At 43.1% G+C, this 15,366-nt stretch overlaps 1 protein-coding gene across 2 annotated transcripts; it reads right to left on the bottom strand.

Annotated features, from left to right (window-relative positions):
- Positions 1–2,712: 2,712 nt before the first annotated feature.
- LOC113445918 (uncharacterized) lies at positions 2,713–15,131 on the bottom strand. Of its 2 annotated transcripts, none has more exons than XM_026715325.2 (6): positions 14,817–15,131; positions 11,493–11,861; positions 8,913–9,257; positions 5,646–5,744; positions 3,699–3,760; positions 2,713–3,154 (listed from the first exon to the last, which is right to left on the bottom strand). In XM_026715325.2, exons 1-5 carry the CDS (start codon positions 14,866–14,868, stop codon positions 3,729–3,731), a joined length of 897 nt encoding a protein of 298 aa, XP_026571110.1. In that variant the 5' UTR covers positions 14,869–15,131; the 3' UTR covers positions 2,713–3,154; positions 3,699–3,728. The 2 variants fall into 2 exon arrangements, with proteins under 2 accessions (XP_026571110.1, XP_087796273.1); XM_087940147.1 differs by having other exon boundaries at positions 2,713–3,144; positions 3,691–3,760; positions 5,646–5,760; positions 8,923–9,257; positions 14,817–15,014.
- Positions 15,132–15,366: the final 235 nt, after the last annotated feature.

Raw genomic sequence — 15,366 nt, 5'->3', positions numbered from 1 at the left:
CATACAGTGAAATTAAACACCTTCTTCAGTGTACCTTATGACTATGAAAATAAACACAAGCACCCATTTTATATACTTCACATTTTATACATTGAATTGAAAACCCCTGATATTGCATTAATATTGCACTATACGGTAGAATTCAATAGAATCGAATTCTTATTAGGGTTACATTCATATTAAAAACTACTCAACCTTATATATCTTAACATTGTAACTATATTCATTTAACTTCTTCCTTTATTTTATATTACATGATATGGGATTTATTTTATCAAAGGTTGGAAAATAAAGGGAGAAGTTAAAGCAACTTGTCAGCTTTGAAGGTGGGTGGATTACAACTCTTGGAATTCCCATGGTTGGCTAAGTTAAGGCATTCTGGGAGTTGGTCCACATATCTTTAAGGTGACAAGTTGGAGGAGCATTGATTTCATGCTCTGAATTGCTACTCGGCAAATAGGCAAGGCTGCTAACCTCAAAATGTCACACAGAAACAGTGGTTTGTTCAATGGTTAAAAATCTAGAGAAATAAAATATCAAGGGGGGCGGCGGGGAACCTAAAACGTTCCAGGGAGAATGGCAGCCAAGAAAGACAGCTCAGAATTTTTGGAAGATCGGATCGGGTAGCCTGAATTTCCATGCATAAAATATCAAAAGACGCAGCATGATCGCATCGGAATATTTTCCTTATATGTTTACAAGAAGTTTAAATTAAAGATTGATGAAAGATTGTATATGCAGCAATCATGCCATTGTATAATAAGAGGATAGGGTCCTGTCATTATAAATGAACGCATCTTGTAGCAAAAGCACTATGTAAATGTTATATAGAGTCAGTTTTGTCTAATGGTTCAGGCACCAAGCTAGAAGAAACCAGGAGATGGTGAGTTCTAGTCCTGCCTTAGGCATGAAATCCCGCTGGGTGATTTTGAGCCAGTCACCAGGAGACTGAGAGTTCTAGTCCCGCCTTAGGCATGAAACCCGCTGGGTGACTTTGAGCCAGTCACCAGGAGACTGAGAGTTCTAGTCCCGCCTTAGGCATGAAATTCGACTGGGTGACTTTGGACCAATCACCAGGAGACTGGGAGTTCTAGTCCCACCTTAGGCAGAAAAGCCTGCTGGGTGATTTTCAGCCAGTCACCAGGAGACTGGGAGTTCTAGCCCTGCCTTAGCAATGAAAGCCACACAGGGTGGCTGTTATGGGGGAAATAGGAGGAGGAAGTATTTGATATGTTTGTGACCTTGAGTTATTTATAAAAATAATAAAGGTGGGAAATAAATAAAACCCGTGGAAAGGAATGTCTAGGAAGAGTTGAGATGTGTGGCAAACAAATTTAATAAATAATAAAGTAAATATGCGGAGGAAAGATAAAGTGCCAATTTATATATACATTGTGTTTACAGATAAGGAATAATATGATTTAAGAGACCGAAAAGGAGAAAGGATTGAATCGGAGGCGAATGTTCATACTAATAGCACATGAACTGTATTCTCTTCTATTGATAATGTTTGGCTAAATTTTTTCAACTAAAAACCTGCCAGAAAGGAGACAGAGAAACCAACAGGGTCCCCACCCAATCTAACTGGACAAACTTCGATTGAATTTTTTTTTTTAACCCTCTACTGATCATCTGGAATGTTTTATTGGGTTCTCAGCTTGGACAGGACTCGCAGGAAAGGGTGGTGTTAGATCCTTCTGAGAACATCAAAATTTTCACTCACAATTCAGGTTGCAACCCCAAGGTCACTAAAGTCTTCCTCGCTATTTGCACAAGCACATTTTTTAAAAAAATCTCTGGCTCTGGGTTGAAATTCGATTCCTTCCTTCTGCGGCTGATTTTGGTATTTGCAAAAAAATTGCAAAATGTTCTTGTAACCACAAGGCATGGCATGTTCATTTCAACCAGCTAAATTGGCAAACTGGTGGTTTTGTGAGCCAACACTTGTAATGTCTTAGGGTTCGTATGAAGAAATTATTGAGAAAATCCCTCAATATTGCAGCTCAAACTTCAACTCATTGCTGACCAGAAAGGAAAATTTTTGAGTCTGTCATCTGAAGCTCTATAACTGGTTTGGTTCTGCAACCCAACAAGACAGACACAGACTTCAGAGAGTAATTAGGATTGCAGAAAAAACAATTGCTGCCAATCTGCCTTCAATCGAGGACCTGTATCCTGCACGAGTCAAAAAGAGGGATGTGAAAATATCTACAGACCTCTCATATCCTGAACATAAACTGTTTCAACTCCTACCCTCATAACGACGCTATAGAGCCCTGCACACCAGAACTAGACACAAGGACAGATTTTTCCCAAATGCCATCACTCTGCTAAACAAATAATTCCCTCATCACTGTCCAACTGCTTACTCAGTCTGCACTACTATTACTATTAATCTTCTCATCACTCCTTATCACCCATTCCCTCTCACTTGTGACTGTATGACTGTAACTTTGTCGCTTGCATCCTTACGATTTTTAATGACTGTTTCCTAGTATGATTTGATTGCTTATTGTACCCTATGACTATTATTAAGTGTTGTACCTTATGATTCTTGACTCTTAACAAATGTATCTTTTCTTTTTATGTACACTGAGAGCATATGGACACAAATTCCTTGTGTGTCCAATCGCACTTAGTCAATAAAGAATTCTATTCTATTCTAAAGCATGCACAATGCAATACAGAAATATTTATTAAAAGACCCAGACATTCTTCATAGACAATAGTTTAATTCAAGTGAAAAAACACATTTTATTTTGAGCAATGTTAGAATGTGTAAAGGGCATCCATATATTTTTCCGTTGTGTTCCAAACTGGATAACATCACATTGACTTCCTATAAAGCCTGAGGTGCTTAATACAAAACGTTATGATAATTTTGATTTTGTGCCATCCTTTTTTTTTTTTTGACTCCTGGATTTATTTCTTAGCTGTTTTGTAGGTTGCAAACATTCTCACTTTTTAAAAGTTGAGAATGACTTAGGTTTTGTTCATATAAACAGAAACAAAGTAAGCTAACATACAGTTTGGGTCAAAGTTGAGCTTCAAAAGAAATTAGCATCAGATCAAGATTAATATCCAAGCACAGAACTGTTCAGCTTTACACACGCAGATGGAGGATAACGTGTGTGTTTGCCTTCTCTGGAAACATCTGCAGAAAGATTTAATGGGGAGAAAGCAAAATATGAATTGGGCGATATGATCCAGTACCAATTGGACAGCAATCTTGGTCTGAGCCACACAATAACAATAACAACATCAACAACAGCAATAACAATAATGCTATTTTATTATTGATAAAAGTGTTTGCAATTAAAACGAGTACTGTAATTAATAAGAACGTAAAATATAATTCTAACTGTAAGAGAATGATGATCTCTTTTGAGACAGGGAAGTCAATGGCTTAGCTCAGTTGGAGATTCCCAAACTATATCCTATGATCTCAAATAGAGACTGGTCCAGAATCATCTGATGAACTTCCATCATTGTGGGAAGAACTTGGGTCTTATTTCTACTCCACCCTAGAAGAAGATTCTGGAATTCTTAGAATGTTAACTTCTTCCGAAGGACATGAAATTGTTTTTTTTTAAATCTCTCTCTTGATTTGCAGACCACTCTTCAAACACTTGGCTTCCTGGGCAAAATTGAGCTGAATTGAGTTGAATTCTAACCCTCCCAAGGTCCCACACACCTACCTTTCACGAAAGAAGGAATGGCTTCCAAATTCAGCATTCAGGGGAGAATAGTGACAACACGCCTATGGAAAAAAAAAGAAAAAGAAATTGCAATTCTCATTTCAGGCGTTCCCTATCCTTCCCCTTTTGTTTCAAGCTGCTCAAGGTCATTTTAGCCTCAGAAAAAGCTGAGGAGGACTATTGTTCTAAATGAAAGCAAAAGAAGGACGGATAGACTCAAATTTCTCCTCTTGATGCTTCCTGGGAAAAAAAATACTTTGGGAACTCTGTTTTCCCCCCATGTTAACTTGCAGAAGGAACCAAGGAAGGGAGGAAAGGAAGGAGGAAGGAGAGGAGGTGAAAGAAAAAGAAGAAGAGGGAAGCAGAGAAAGCAAAAAGAGAAGGAAGGAAAGAAGGAAGGAAGGAAGGAGGGAAAGAAGGGAGGGAAGGGAGGAAAGGAGGGAAGGAAGGAAGGAAGAGGAGGAGGGGAGAGAGGGAAGGAAGAGGAGAGGGAGGAAGGGAGGAAGGAGAGGAAAGAAGGAAGAAGAGGGAAGTAGGGAAAGTAAAAAGAGAAGGAAGGAAGGAAGGAAGGAAAGACTACAAGCATATTGAATGGTATAACAACTACAGTATATTTGAATCCTGAACTCTTAGTGTCTAAGGCCCAAACTGTGTGTATTTTTTAAAAATGTGACTTGATGAGACGAATGACATTTTCATGCGACAAACATCAGGACAGGCATGTGGCACAAGCGGCACATCAGAATTTCTGAGAAATCCATGTGCCTCCTCATCCCCTAATCACTACCGATCAAAGAAGCCTAAGGAATTCATTTCCCCGGCTTACGGTTTCTACAATTCCCACTTTTTCCTTTTCTCTTTCTTGAACATGGATTGGTCGATAGGCAACAACTTGGTGGTGAGTGAAAGAGGGCAGGCTGATTTCATCCTAGAGATTTGTAATGTGTATGTGTCAGATACAGACACAGATTAACAGCATTGGAAGGGACCTTGTAGGTCATCTAGTCTAATCCCCGCCCAAGGAAAGCCAATTTTTGACAGTTTCTTCTTGAAAGCTTCCAGGGATGAAGCTCCCACAAGTGTGTGTGTGTGTGTGTGTTTTCCCAGAGGAAAAAAATAAATAAAGGAAAATAAGAAAGATAATCCCTCCCTCCCCCAGAAGCTTGGAAAAGAATTCGTTTGGAAGTTCAGCTTAGTCTCTTTATCCTTGCTGAGTGAAGAATTCTGGGAGTTGAAGTTCCCAAGTCTTAAAGTTCAAGGTTGAGAAACTCTGGTTTAAACCCCAGTTAGAATCCGAGGTAGCCACCAATCCTTCTCTCATTTCTCTCTGGATCCCCCAGTTCCTGCCCCTCACCTCACCCCATCCAGGGATGGGCTGCTGGGGGCTCGCAGGGTCTCGCGCCATCCCCTAGCTAAGACCCTGGGAGCCCCCAGTAACCTCAGAAGGACAAACATTCACAACTAGAACAGTAAATGGACACCTTTTTGGCTTTTTTCTCCTTTCCGGGTGTTCATCCAAGAGCACTTCACACCTGGTAAAAGTGTGGCAAGCTAAATAAAGTGCTTGTTGGAGGAAGAGCCATAGAGAAAATCAGATCACCTATCCATCAGCCTCCGAGGGGATTAATTCCCAAATAATAAGGATTACAAAACTCCCCAGAAACTCCACGAAGAGTCCCAAGATCCCCCTCACAGTCACTGCTATTAAGCCTGGTATTAAGTCTTTTATTTAAGTATTAAATACACGGAATAATAAACATTTTTTTGGTATATTATCTTTTTTTTTTAGGGCAAAGAAAGGATGCCGAGTTGGCCACACCCACCCAGTCACATGACCACCTAGCCACGCCCACCCAGCCAGTCATTAGGGCAGAGAGCCCCTTGGTAAAAAAAAATTTGAAGCCCACCCTTGACCCCCATCCCACCCCAAGCAGTGGATCTACTTACCAAACAGCAGCGGCACAAGGGATAGACTGCTGGCCCAGGTGAGGGATCCAAGCAAAGCCCCAGCAATGATGCCTACGCTATATTTCACAGAAGTTGATCCTGAAACCACAAATCGCTTTTAGGTTAGTTTGCAGACGTAACTGCATTTTGTCTACCTTTGTCATTGAACAAGGATTCGGGTAGATGTCTGTGAAGGTTCTCCGTCCTCCAGGTCATGAGTTTTTTTCTTTTCAAGAGACAACTGGACTTTCTGGTTTTCCTTCGAAGATGACGTTTCTTCAGCTCTGAGTGGATGGTGGGGAATGGAAGGATTTATACTCCTGACACACAGCTGGTCGTTTGCATCCTTTTAGAGGGTCGTTGAGGCCACTTGGCCCTCTCTCAACAGAAGGGGAGGGATACGGCATCATCTACCTTCCGTCTATAACAGACTCCTTTCAACAGTTCCAAGAAGGCTCCACACCCATTCGCACCAGGAGGACATAGATAAACCTCCAAGTGGCCTCAACGACTTCCTAAAAAGGATGCAAATGACCAGCTGTTTTCAAGGAACATAAATCCTTCCATTCCCTATCATCCAGTCAGAGCTGAAGAAGCTTCTCGGATGAGAAGCGAAACGTCTTCAAAGAAAAACCAGAAAGTCCAGTTGCCTCTGGGAAAAAGCACCTTTGGGACAAAGATTCAGGTCGTCCTCACCTTACAACCACAACTGAGCCCCAAATTTCTGTTGCTTAAGTGAAACGTTTGCTAAGTGTTTGCCTTTGTCCTGTTTTATAAACCTTTCTTGCCACGGTTGTGTTTCCAGGTGCAATTCAAGCAAGTTTTACATGGCTTGGGACCAGGGTCCCCGAGACCCTACTTATTCAACTAGATTTAGCAGAACTGCCATGCCCCTGGTGGAGACTGACTCTGAGGGAGAGGAGGAACAGCCGACAGGGAGGGGAAGTGTGGCTCCGGAGGTGGTGGAGGAGACTGGGGAAGGGCAGAGGCTGGCTGGGCAGTCAGAGGAGGATCCAGGCCTATCCCTTCTCCATCCTAGGGCATGCAGGGAGGAGAGGATAAGGGAGAGATGTGGCCTACTTGGGAGGAGAGGGCCTTGATCCTCTTCATGGGCTGCAGCTGTGACAGCTGGATAAGAGTTTGGACCTGTGTGCAGGCAAACGCTGGAAACAAACCGTGTAAATGTCTCTAGTTTATTGTTCCTCTCTGAGTTTGTCATCCTTCCCAGTGTGTGTTATCTGAGGGCATCTTCCAGCCCTTATCTTGCCTGGTTTGTGTTGCTTTTTTTCGTGTAACTGTTTGTGTGGGAGTGTTTTTGTCTTCCGTCAAAGATATTTGGAGCTTGGAAGCCAAGTGAAGGAATAAAAGGGGCTTCGCCTGTTTTCTGTGACTGTGTTTGTTTTGTGTATATCCCACCCTGGGTCATCACAAGAACAGGTATGTTGTAGATCCCAACAACCAGGGTGTCAGCCAAAGTCCTTGACTGAGATAGGTGGCTATAGAAATTGATTGAACGATGGATTGATGGATTGAATGAATAAGTGAATGAATGAACGAATAAGACCTGGCCTTCACGTTCCTCTAACCAAGCAATCTCCTTCAACTTCTCAATCCTATGCTTCAGGGACTTCTCCTTTTCGATACTAATATTCAGGCTGATCGTCTTCAAGAAATTCTAGATTTTTCACAATTCGCCCCCTCCCCACATATCCCTGCTGCTTCTTTTTTTCCAAAATTTAATTTCAATATTTCATCCAGAGGTGGTATTCAGCCGGTTCTGACCAATTCTGGAGAACCAGTAGCGGAAAATTTGAGTAATTTGGAGAACCAGCAAATCCCACCTCTGACTGGCCCCGCCAACCCCCTCTATTCTCTGCCTCCCATTGAGTCCCAGCTGATTGGTTGGGCCTTCTTTGGTTGCCCTGCACAGGAGAACGGAGCTGGAAAGCAGGTTAGTGGGGTGGGGAGGGAAGGGGGATTTTGCAGTATATCCTTCCCCTGCCACGCCCACCAAGCTATGCCACGCCCACCAAGCCACGCCCACAAAACTGGTAGTATAAAAATTTGAACCCCACCATTGGACTATAAGTATGAGGAAGCGTTTTTTTTAGTGTGTTTAAATTTAGGTAGAAGGCCTGGCGTGATTTTTCTTGCTTTCTTCGTCGTTCTCCTTGCTCCATCTCATGATTTTCTTCAACTACTTGAGAGTAAGCTTGCTTTAGGGTAAATGGAACCGCTGCATAGATTTAAAAGTCAACAAATCGTACGATATAACTGAGTGGTCAGGCCACTTCAAGCTAGGAACATACCCCCGATGGAATATTTATAGCTCTGGGTTGAAAAGTAAAGTCCTCGGAAATCCCTGAGTTTGATGGTTTTCTTGCAGACGTTTCATGACCCAACTAGGTAACATCATCAGTGCTAGAAGGGAGTGGGGTTTGTAAAGAGGAAGAAGAAGAGGAAGGGGGGAGGAAGAAGACTGTGGGGTCCTTGGCGCTCTCTGAGCTTAGTTACTTTCTTGCAGACGTTTCATGACCCAACTAGGTAACATCATCAGTGCTAGAAGGGAGTGGGGTTTGTAAAGAGGAGGAGGAAGAGGAAGAATGGGAGGAGGAGGAGGAGGAGGACTGTGGGGTCCCTGGTGCTCTCTGAGCTTGGTTGCTTTTTTGCAGACATTTCATGACCCAACTAGGTAGCATCATCAGTGCTAGAAGGGAGTGGGGTTTGTAAAGAGGAGGAGGAAGAGGAAGAACAGGAGGAGGAGGAGGAGGAGGAGGACTGTGGGGTCCCTGGTGCTCTCTGAACTTGGTTGCTTTTTGCAGACATTTCATGACCCAACTAGGTAACATCATCAGTGCTAGAAGGGAGTGGGGTTTGTAAAGAGGAGGAGGAAGAGGAAGAACGGGGGAGGAGGAGGAGGAGGAGGAGGAGGAGGAGGAGGAGGAGGACTGTGGGGTCCCTGGTGCTCTCTGAGCTTGGTTGCTTTTTTGCAGACATTTCATGACCCAACTAGGTAACATCATCAGTGCTAGAAGAGAGTGGGGCTTGCAAAGAGGAGGAGGAAGAGGATTGTGAGATTTGTGGTACTTTTTGAGCTTAGTTGTTTTCTTGCAAACATTTCATTACCCAACTAGGTAACATCATCATCAGGAAGAGGAGGAAGAGGAGGAGGAGGAGGAGGAGGAGGAGGTGGAGGAGGAGGAGGACTCAAATCTTCATCTCAGTTCAGTGACCAGAAAAAAAAACCCAAAATACCACAATACATACCGGATTTGACCTTTAACTGTGTCCGGCTTCTGTAGCACTTCATTTGCTCTCTGTTTCCCTTCTCTTTGGCGGATTGTTGGCCTGAATACACCTCAACATAAACACAATATTCTCCAGAATGACCCTGGGTTATCGGGGTCAGATACAAGGAGCAACCCCGTTGTTGGTCCTGCTGTTTGTTGGGCTCTTGTCCAGAATCTTGGAATTGTTTACTCACTCCAGATTCGGTTTTTTGATTCCATTCGCAGTGGTCGTAGTTGTCTGGGATGCCTTGGGGAGTCAGCACGACATCCTGGCCAACCTTGGGACTTGGAGGTCTGACGTTGATACGAATTTGTTTTTCATCTGCAAATCAAGTTGATTAAAAGAACATTCCATTATCTTAGGATGGAACTAGAAAATGGGAACACAAGACGTGTGTTTCTGACCCTTGAGAAGAATAATAACCTTCTAAAAGTTATTGTTTTGATCTACCTTTCATCAGAGCCCTGGTGGTGGCACAGTGGTTAGAATGCAGCATTGCAGGCTAACTCGGCTAACTCTGCTCACTGTCAGCAGTTCGATCCTGACCGGTTGACTCAGCTTTCCATCCTTCTCAGGTGGGTCAAATGAGGACCCCGATTATTGGGGGCAGTTATGCTGATTCTCTCTAACTGCTTAGAGAGGGCTGGAAAGCACCATGAAGCAGTATATAAGTCTAAGTGCTATTGCTCTTCCTTCCTTCCCCTTCCTTACTTCCTGACATGCCCCTGTCGGAGTCTGAATCTGAGGAGGAAGACAAACAGCTGACAGGGAGTGGGAGTGCGGCTCTGTTTGGCTGTGGAGGAAACTGGGGAAGGGCAAAGTCCAGCTGGGCAGAGCAGGAGAGTGGTAGAACAAGGGAGAGGGAGTCCAGAGGAAGACCCAGGTCCACCCCCTCTTCATCCTAGGGCATGCAGGGAGGAACGGAGAAGGGAGCAACGTGGGTTGCATGGCTTATGGGGGAGGAAAGGGCCCTGATTCCCTTCATTAGCCACAGCTGGGGAGGGAATTTGAAAGAGATGCAAGCTGAGTGCAGGGTCTGCTGGGAACAAACATGAGTTTATCTTGTGTTGACTTTGGTTATCTGCATTCCTGGCATCCTCCCAACCATGTTGAGTAAATTGCCGTGCCTTTATGTCTGGAATCCCTTTTCCTGCCTTGCTGGACTAATTACCTCATTTTGCCTTGTTTGGACTTTAAGTTACAGTTTTTGTTGACCACGTTTTGGACTTGATTCCCTGCAGCCAAAGGCTGTTCCTGGGAGAGTTTTTCTCCAGCCAGAAAGTAACCAGGACATTGGGGGCAAATTTGGAGCTAATAAAGGGACTCCTACTGATTATCTAACTGGGTTGCCTTTGTGCCATGCCCCTTTGGGTCATCACACTTCCTTCCTTCCTTCCTTCCTCCCTCCCTCCCTCCCTCCCCCTTTGTCCTTCGACTTACAACCACAATTGAGCTCCAAATTTCTATTGCTAAGTGAGACACTGTTGGGTGAGTTTAGCCCTGACCTTCCTTGCCACAGTTAAGTAAATCACTGCAGTTGTTAAGTTGGTAACACAGTTGTGAAGTGCCTCTGGCTTCCTCCATTTTGAGTTTGCTTGTCAGAAGGTTGCAAAAGGAGATCACATGACCCTGGGACACGGCAACTGTCATAAATATGAGTCACCTGGATTTTGATCATGGGGCCATGGAGATGCTGCAACAGTCATAAGTCTGAAAAATGCTGCTAAGTCACTTTTATCAGTGCCATTGTAACTTTGAACGGTCATTAAAGGAACCATCGTACTTTGAGGACTGCCCATAGCTAGATTTCTGCCTGTTAAATAACACACTGACCATGTGTTTGCAAACATGCTTAACCAGGGCAGCTAAACATCTAGCAACAACAGGGGTGGAATTCAGCAGGTTTGGACCAGTTCTGGAGAACCGGTAGTGGAAATTTTGAGTAGTTTAGAGAACCGGCAAATCCCACCTCTGACTGACGCTGCCATCCCCATCTATCCTCTGCCTCCCGAGTCCAAGCTGATTGGCTGGGTCTCCTTTGGTTGCCCTGCCCAGGAGAATGGAGCTGGAAAGCAGGTTACTAGGCTGGGGAGGGAATGGGATTTTGCAGTATCCTTCCCCTGTCATGCCCACCAAGCCACACCTACAGAATCGGTCATAAATTTTTTTGAATTTTTGAACAATATCTGTTGTTCTTCTTTCAAGTGGTGCGGTGGCCTAGAGGAGGAGCTCTCGCCTCACCAGTCAGGAGGCTGTGTGTTCGATCCTAGGTAGAGGCAGATATTTCTCTCTCTCTGGGTACAATGAGATTCTACCTGCTGAATAAAACTCTGCCCTGGTGATAGGAAGGGCATCCGGCCAGTAAACGCTCAGCTCCATTCAGTTGCCCAGATTCCACCTCACAAGGGATTAAGGAGGTCATTAAAAGAGAACATTCTTTCATTGCTTAGCAAACCTCTTTGCTTCATTGGCTTATACTATATTTTGCAAACCTCCGAATGCTTAGATTGTAGGTTAGGCATTGCTGGGTGAATAAAAGTCTGTGAGAAAACTTACCACAAAGAATCAGAAAAATGGAGCCGATATAAACGGAGCCTCTTGTCCCTTGCTGCTTTGTAGGAGGAACAGTGACTTTGACTGTATACTTTCCTTGATCCGATGGCCTCAGATTTTTGATAGTCAAGGAACAATTCTGATGCACCACTACGACTTGGGAAGTATTAACCGGGGTTAATTTTGTACCGCGGACAAAAATAATTTTGTTTCCAGAGGGTTGCGTCCACTCGCATTCTTCGAATTCCTCCTGGACATTCTCTTCTATATTCAGGAGGATACTTTGACCCTGGATGGGGTGTTCAGGTATAGAAGCCACAGTTAAATTTCCCTGAACTGACACCACCTGTAAGAGGCAGCTTAGGATGCAACCTGCAAAGAAGTAAGCAAAACCGCGAAGTTATTTCTTTCTTGTAGCATCTTCTCCGCAGCTCCTGCTAAGCACACCATGCCCCACCCTGAAGTTCTCCATCAAAGGAGAGAGGTCTAAGAAGGGGACTCCATAAATGGCTGCCCTCTGTGTTCAGCCCAACCCTGGACTTCCCCTTCTATTCCAATCTTGGAGATTTGACACATTTTGACATATGATTGCATGTCAGTGCTTGAGTCAGGAGAACAACCGATAGACTCTCATGTGGGTGGAGAAGCACACACCCAAGCCAATAGCCAAGTTATTTGGGGACATAAACCAATCACTCCCCAAACAACAATAACAACAGTCTGCATTTTGGTGGTAAAGGCACCAGGCTGGAAACCAGGAGACGGTAAGTTCTAGTCCCGCCTTAGGCATAAAAGCCAACTGGGTGACTTTGGGCCAATCGCCAGGAGACAGGGAGTTCTAGTCCCACCTTAGCCATGAAAGACAGCTGGGTGACTTTGGGCCAATTGCCAGGAGATGGTGAGTTCTAGTCCCACCCTAGGCATGAAAGCCAACTGGATGACTTTGGGCCAATCACCAGGAGACGGTGAGTTCTAGTCCCACCCTAGGCATAAAAGCCAACTGGATGACTTTGGGCCAATTGCCAGGAGACGGTGAGTTCTAGTCCCACCCTAGGCATAAAAGCCAACTGGATGACTTTGGGCCAATCACCAGGAGACGGTGAGTTCTAGTCCCACCCTAGGCATGAAAGCCAACTGGATGACTTTGGGCCAATTGCCAGGAGACGGTGAGCTCTAGTCCCACCCTAGGCATGAAAGCCAACTGGATGACTTTGGGCCAGTCCCTCTCTGAGTCCAACCCACTTCTTAGGGTTGTTGTTGTGAGAGAAGGAGGAAGTAATTAGGCATGTTGGCCCCCTTGAGTTACAAATAAATAAAATAAAATAAATAAAACAAAACAAAATAAGTAAAATAATAAAATAAATGCATAAATACATTTCTCCCCCTCTCTTGCTAGCAAGCTAGTCATAGATATCTTGAATGTAGACTGCATGTACCATCCAGTTGATGGTATGTGAGAAGATTATGTTGGCTTGCAATGTAACTTCCAGATTAATGACCCTGACTGGATTGACGATGTGAAAAAAAAAATGACCCGTGCTCTCATGAGTGAGGAAGGCAACGAAGTCTATTTCTTTCTCTTGATAAAAAGAGAGCCAGTTTGTGTTAGTGGTAGAAACTAGGAAATCTAGTTCCTCCCGCTTAGGGTTGTTCTCACCCTTAGTGGTGGGACCACGAAGAAAAATGCAGGGAGTTGCCCAGATGGTCACCGGAACTCAACGCTGGCTTGAAAGCAGGTGCACACACACACACCCCAATAACAAAAACCACCTCTATTTCCTTCTCTAAAAACCTCCATTTCCTTCTCTAAAAATGCATTCTGTGGAAGTCTTGAACTCTTGATTAAAAGTCATAAAAAGTGAAACAGACCAGTATTTTGAGGGTCATCTAGTGATGATCAAAACAGAATTGGAAGGGACCATGGAAGTCTTCTAGTCTAGTTTAGTCTCTTTTAAAAAGCTCCCAGTCATGAAGCACCCACAACTTCTGGTTAATTGTTCTCACTGTTAGGAAATTTCTCCTTAGTGCTAGATTGGGTCTCTCTTTGATTAGTTTCCATCCATTGTTTCTTGTCTCCTCTTCTGGTGCTTTGGAAAATAGCTTGACCCCTTCCTCCTCTCTGTGGCAGCCCCTCAAATATTGGAAGACTGCTATCATGTCACCCCTAGTTCCTTCTTTTCACCAGACTAGACGTACCCAATTCCTGCAACCGTTTTTCACATATTTTAGTCTCCAGTCCCCTAATCATCTTTGTTGCTTTTCTCAGCGCTCTTTTGAGAGTCTCAACATCTTTTTAATAGTGTGATGACCAAAACTAGATGCAGTATTCTAAGTGTGCTTACTAAGGCTTTATAAAGCAGTATTAATATTAATAACAGGCATAGGGAATTACGCATCACTGTACAGGAAAGGTTGTAGCTTGGCATGTACCAAGGAGTAAATGATTAAGGGCGCCTAAATTTGTAGATTACATGCGTAAATATGTACGTTGTATATTTGTGAAACTAAGGCAAAATACGTAGAAGAAAGAAGTGAAAAGAATGAGGTAATAAGGAATGGTAGTGCTGTAGCTCACTTAATTAGATTTCCCTTTTTTTGTTTAATTATCTTAAATTAAAAATTAAAAATTTAAGATAATTTTAATAAAAATTTTAATAAAATTAAATTAAAATTTAAAATTTTAATTTATTAAATTTATTAAATTTTAATAAAAATTTATTTTAAATTTTTTGTTTAATTATCTTATCTTTCCCACTGTTTCCTTCCTTTTTTTTCTGTGCCTCGTATAATGTAAATTACCCTGATAGCAGTGATTGATATGTGAGCAAAACAGAGGGAGACTTATTAAAAAGTTTGTTATTTTCTGGACCAGAACCAGAACATTGTATTATGTACAATGTTATTATAATGATGTGAGTATGATTAATGCAATTAAGGCTACCAAATTGTTAATCTCATCACTATTATTTGGTATCAAAATTAATGATACCCAGATGCCACACTGTTCATGAATTTAATACTTATATATACTTACAAATAAAAAAACTTAATAAAAAGTTTTCTAACTTTTTCAGAACATGAACTGTTTGCCATCTAAGGATGCTAAGAATCTGTTCCATTTTTCTCTCTCTTCCTTTTAGCCATATACAAAGATATACTGGTTTTGTTAGATGCGCTAACCCAGCAAAAATCATTCTAATGCACTAAGCTGTCTTTAATCAGTGGACAGACCTTATGTACATGTCCCAAAGAGTAATTAAATTAATGCCAGCTTGCCTCTAAGAAGTTATAGAAGGAAGAAACCAAGTTTGCTATTTTTAGACTGACCTGCTAGAAATATAGCTGTTTGAGATCTCGAATGGCTTTGGAAGGGCTCCATGGATTCTTAGTCCTCCAGGTAAAGTCAGCAGAACAAGGTGTAGGATCTTCTGAGGTCTTTCTGGCTTAGCACCCTTGGTGTTGATGTGATAAAGAACCTGGCCCCTTCTGCTTTTTTCAACAAAGGACGGGAAGGAAGGAAGAATTGTTACCCAAGGGGTGTGGGAGATCACAAGAACTTCCTCTCACTTTTGGGTTGTTTTCAGCAGTTACCCCACCTAAAATGACTAAGGCAGAATCTTAACATGTCTGCCACCTCACTCCAGCTCACGAGGAAGGAGATCACTGGAAATCGACCAGCAATCACCTTGTATGTCTCAGAGATTCCCCCCCACCCCACCCAAACAGTTTTTGGATTCACGTAGATGTGGTTTGACCGTTGCATATGTCAGCTTGGAATTGCTTCGTTCCCCTTGCAGGGAAGGATAACCTGTTGCGTAGTTTGCACTGGGAAGGGTGGGGACACATGGTTTATGGGCCAAAGTAGACCTCTGAAGTT

The sequence above is a fragment of the Pseudonaja textilis genome, chromosome 10, assembly GCF_049901715.1.
Source record: "Pseudonaja textilis isolate UNSWEBS1 chromosome 10, rPseTex1.2, whole genome shotgun sequence".
NCBI lineage: Eukaryota > Metazoa > Chordata > Lepidosauria > Squamata > Elapidae > Pseudonaja > Pseudonaja textilis.
The sequence above is the reverse complement of the archived record's forward strand: the minus strand, read 5'-3'. Positions and strand labels throughout refer to the sequence as shown.